This window comes from Littorina saxatilis, linkage group LG1, assembly GCF_037325665.1.
Source record: "Littorina saxatilis isolate snail1 linkage group LG1, US_GU_Lsax_2.0, whole genome shotgun sequence".
NCBI classification, from domain to species: domain Eukaryota; kingdom Metazoa; phylum Mollusca; class Gastropoda; order Littorinimorpha; family Littorinidae; genus Littorina; species Littorina saxatilis.
The window spans coordinates 34,040,699-34,045,698 of record NC_090245.1 but is presented as its reverse complement, the minus strand read 5'-3'; the positions used below and the strand labels follow the sequence as shown (position 1 = coordinate 34,045,698).

The window sequence follows — 5,000 nt, the reverse complement described above, 5'->3', positions numbered from 1 at the left end:
GTTGAGACGGCACTGTCACACCCTCATTTTTCAATCAAATTGATTGAAATTTTGGCAAAGCAATCTTCGACAAAGGCCGGGGTTTGGTATTGCATTTCAGCTTGGTGGCTTAAAAACTAATGAGTGAGTTTGGTCATTATAAATCGGAAACTTGTAATTAAAAAAAAATTATTAAACGATCCAAAAACAATTTCATCTTATTCTTCGTCATTGTCTGATTCCAAAAACATATAAACATGTTATATTCGGATTAACAACAAGCTCTGAAAATTAAAAATATAAAAATTATGATCAAAATTAAATTTCCGAAATCGATTTAAAAACAATTTCATCTTATTCCTTGTCGGTTCCTGATTCCAAAAACATATAGATATGATATGTTTGGATTAAAAACACGCTCAGAAAGTTCAAACGAAGAGAGGTACAGAAAAGCGTGCTATGCAGCACAGCGAAACGACTACCGCGCTGAACAGGCTCGTCAGTTTCACACCGTTATGCACAAGCGGCGGACTACGATCATTGTGAAAAAATGCAGTGCGTTCAGATTCATTCTGTGAGTTCGACTGAGCTTGACTAAATGTTGTATTTTCGCCTTACGCGACTTGTTTATGTATGTCAGACACTGGCGTAAGTGTCCGTGTAATAATGCAGTGTTGGTGTTACAGAGGTGTGCGTGTACAACGGACGCAAGTACTACCAGAGCCAGACATGGAGTGTTGGCTGTGACCTGGAGTGCATCTGTGACGACGCTGGTGTCGGACTCTACGCCTGCCAGAGCAAGTGAGTACCTTACACAACAAGTCACATACAACGAACACCTCGGACAGAGGAATCGCGCCTAAAGGCTGTCCTTAATTAAACCCGAAGTTGACTTCGCGAAGTCTTCGCGAAGAATTGTTACCGAACATTCAGTGCCAAAGCTTCGTGCGACCAGCTTCCCGAAGTACACTTCGCGTAGTCGACTTCGCCCAGTTAAGGACAGGCTTTTTTCCGAAAAATTCAATGCCAAAGCTTCTGGCAGCGAGTATCGTGAAGTAGACTTCGCTCAATCAATATCAGGCTTTACGATAGGTTGGCACCACAGGCACGTGACACTTTGCTACCAGGCCCCGCCCACCGCGTCCCAAGTTTCAGTGGTTGACACTCCCACTTTGTAAAGAACACCACTTCCCACCCCCTTACCTCCGCAGAACGCCACGACCTCTCACAAGAAATATTAGTTTATGGAAGGAAGGGAAAAAAAACTAAAGATCATCTTTAGCACCAGCGTTCTCATTCTAATTACCGCCACTAAAAATGAAATACTAAAACGTAAACAATAGGGTGATCATGAAATCAGTCCAAACTAAAGACAAAGTAAGGAGGGAATGGTATTAGATAAAAGGCAATACGGGATGAGTGTTCCCGAAAACAACAAAGTAGTAAAATGGAGAGAGTCAGATAAAACAGAACCCTGCTGCGCCTCGCACTGAACAAACTCGTTTTGGGATGTAGGTGTGCCAACTACGGAACACTGCCTACCAATTGCAAACTGGTGAAGGCACCAGGACAGTGCTGCGCCAAACCGGAATGTGAATTCAACACCCAAGTGGGAACCTTCACCGGCAAGGGACAGCCTAGCGGACCCGGCGACAGTGAGTATTGTACTGTTCCTGGTTTGTGTTCCCCAGCATTGTGGATGCATTGTGACAGGGGAGGCTACCGCTCCTTTCACAGCAGACTCTGCACCCGAGTTGTTGGCCTTTAAAAGTCAACACCAGTGGATTGTAGAATTCTGTTTGTGATGGGGTCTGTTGGTTTCGGATTGTCTGTATGTTCATGGAAACCTTCGGGTTTGCATAACAGTTTTTATAGGGCTAAGAAATTAGCCCTAACATTTTCAATCCTGTTTGATTGCACTTCGCTTCCCGAGGTGATCGTAGTGTTTCGGCACACGGTTACACATGGTCAACAACTCTATGCAAAGTGTCTCTTTCTGCAAAACAGGAACGTTTTCCACATATTCAAAGATATAATTATAGCGATGCCCTTCGAATATTCAGATATTTTCAAGGTAGTGGCTATAAAATCAAAAGCTGCCACGATTCATATTTGACATTTCCGAGAGTTCGACTACCTTGGGCAATGTCTTTGTGTCATGCGTGGTTAAGAAGATATTGCAATTTAATTGGTGACATTCAAACATATTCATGTGCTGTAAATACGCTGTCGCCCGAAATATATATGGTTATGTGAAAGAGTGCTTGATACAAAAAGCCAGGATGAACCCTGAGTCGTGGTTACACTGGAGAAAATAAAGCAACTGGTATTTATCCACACTTTTATGTACCATAACAAAAGCGGACATAAGCCCATTGATTCCAGAGATTTTTGTTCTCTTACACTGATCTGTGCTTTCTGCTATACCCGTGGTTTTAATCTCTTTAGCTACATGAGTACTAGCAATAACCGTGATAATAAACTCAGTCAAAATACAAATTCGTAGTTTTACAGAAATACCGGTTTTGACAATGGCAAGCGCGATCACTGATTTTCTTGAAGGTAACCCTCTGTTCGAATTGGTGTATAGATCTACTAAGGATGTTCTTGTCGCTTGTCAGACGGTTTTGCCACCACTCCCCCGCCCTGTGTGGACAAGCTGGCGGACTGTGCATCCTTTGACCAGAACTCGTGCACTGCTGACGCCTACAGACCATGGGCATTGGAGAACTGCAGGAAGACGTGCAACCTGTGCAGTAAGATCTCTGTTTGCTGTCTGTGCTCCCATTCTCTCACAGTCTGTTTTTCTCTGTTCGCGTTCTTTACACCCCCGGTATAGGGGTGTGTATAGGTTTCGCTCGATGTGTTTGTTTGTTTGTTTGTTTGTTTGTGTTCGCATATAGATCTCAAGAATGAACGGACCGATCGTCACCAAACTTGGTGAACAGGTTCTATACATTCCTGAGACGGTCCTTACAAAAATTGGGACCAGTCAAACACACGGTTAGGGAGTTATTGGTGGATTAAAATTATACAAGGACTTATAGAGGAACATCTTAATGGTCAAAGGGAAATAACCATTCTCACTCAGTCACTGCCACCAACTGAGAAGGTTATTTCCCTTTGACGGGGGGTGTTTTTCCTACCTCGTAGGAATTTCTTGTTTCCATTCTGTTTCTGCATACTTCTTTATTTTCTGTATTATACTCCAATTACTTTTCTCTGTTCACATTCTCTTCAACTCTGTTTCTGCATACTTTTTTTATTTGCTGTGTGTAGACTACTTCCTTTAGGTCGCAGTCTGTTTTTTTCTCTGTTCACATTCTTTTCCATTCTGTTTCTGCATACTTTTTTTATTTGCTGTATGTACTCCCGTAAGGTCACAGTCTGGTTTTCCTATGTTCACATTCTTTTTAACTCTGTTTCTGCATGCTTCTTTATTTGCTGTATGTACTTCCTTTAGGTCGTAGTCTGTTTTTCACTCTGTTCACATTCTTTTCCATTCTGTTTCTGCATACTTTTTTATTTGCTGTATGTACTTCCTTTAGGTCGTAGTCTGTTTTTCTCTGTTCACATTATTTTCAACTCTGTTTCTGCATGCTTCTTTATTTGCTGTATATACTCCCATTTGGTCATAGTTTGTTCTTCTCTGTTCACATTCTTTTCAACTCTTATACTTGCTGAAGAAGACCTTCAGGCCGAAACTTCTAGTTTGTATTTGTTTATGTCAAGCCAATTGTTTGACTGCCAAAATGGCTAGCTAGATGATTTGGTATGCGCTCTCTGTTTGTCTGTTTGTCATCTGTGCTCCCAATCTCTCGCAATCTTGTTATCCTCTGTTCGCGTTCCTTTCTTTCCATTCCTGTAAACCAATAGCTATCTCTGGTAGTTTTCCACCGGTTGCAGCATCTAGAAACGTATTCCTTCAGAATCAGCCAATCGAGATTTCTCTTTTGCACATTGCATTAGTACGGGGCTACTTAGAACCTTTATGCAAAATTATTCATTAAAAGAAATCCCACTCTGCAAAAGGAAGCAGTCTGAATGTTGATTTTAGGTATGTGTTTAAAAGGGGTGGGGTTTATACCATGTAAATCCCTGGGCACCTATGTGATAGTAAGCAAAACTGTTGATACGGAAATGATGGTACCTTGAACGTGTACACTTTCTTTTTCAGACACGGTAGGGGTACCCGGGCCAAACGGTAAGATTTCCAGCGCATTTGTGTGTGTGTGTGTGCGTGTGTGTGTGTGTCTGTGTGTGTGTCTGTGTGTGTGTCTGTCTGTCTGTCTGTCTGTCTGTCTGTCTGTCTCTGTGTCTAGTGTGTGTGTCTGTGCACCTGCGTGCATGCATGTACGCGTGCTTCCGTTTGACATATACTGTCAACATACACGTGCATATACTTTTGGCGTTGTAACTGCCTTTTTAAAACAAACCTTAAAATAGTCCTACATGCAGCATGAGGCAGTCTCAGCACGCACTGAGTGATCAGCTGTTCCGGACAGGAAGTCGAGGTCAGCAGATTCTGTCATCTGTTGTCCAATGCCATGGGCGTAGACAGACATGAAATGTTTATGTACATTATACGGGGTTTTGTAACTTTGAAAGCCCAATCTAAAGTCCTTCTGTTAGTTTTTGTTGGTCCGAATCAGCAGTTAAAAGTACGTGTATAAACTACAGCTTTGCTCGCGATGAGAAATTTCAGAAGAAAAGTAGATTTTGGAATCCCATTTCTGGTAGTTTTCCATTTAAAACGTGTAATGTATTGTTGTTTTCCACCTATCGAGTTCCTGAACAGAGTTTCTTGCTGTTTTCAGACAAGTGTGTGTACAAGGGCATGGCGTACAAACAAGGTCAGCAGTGGGATGACGGCTGTGACAAGACCTGTGTCTGTGAGAACGCTGCCTTTGGTTACTACAGATGTGACAACATGTGAGTACACTGCTAACATGCCTTAGCATGGAACAAGTACCTTAATTACGCAAAGGTTTAAAACACATGAGAGTGGAAGGCGGTTCAAA

General features: G+C 42.1%; 1 protein-coding gene across 1 annotated transcript in view; it reads left to right on the top strand.

Moving 5' to 3' along the window:
• The window catches only part of LOC138967697 (uncharacterized), a 57,745-nt gene that overhangs the window by 36,235 nt on the left and 16,510 nt on the right, over nucleotides 1-5,000 (top strand). Inside the window, exons 20-24 of the mRNA XM_070340353.1 lie at nucleotides 666-780; nucleotides 1,495-1,634; nucleotides 2,601-2,735; nucleotides 4,157-4,183; nucleotides 4,797-4,911. Coding sequence (XP_070196454.1) covers nucleotides 666-780; nucleotides 1,495-1,634; nucleotides 2,601-2,735; nucleotides 4,157-4,183; nucleotides 4,797-4,911 — 532 coding nt within the window. The remainder of the gene's footprint in view (nucleotides 1-665; nucleotides 781-1,494; nucleotides 1,635-2,600; nucleotides 2,736-4,156; nucleotides 4,184-4,796; nucleotides 4,912-5,000) is intronic.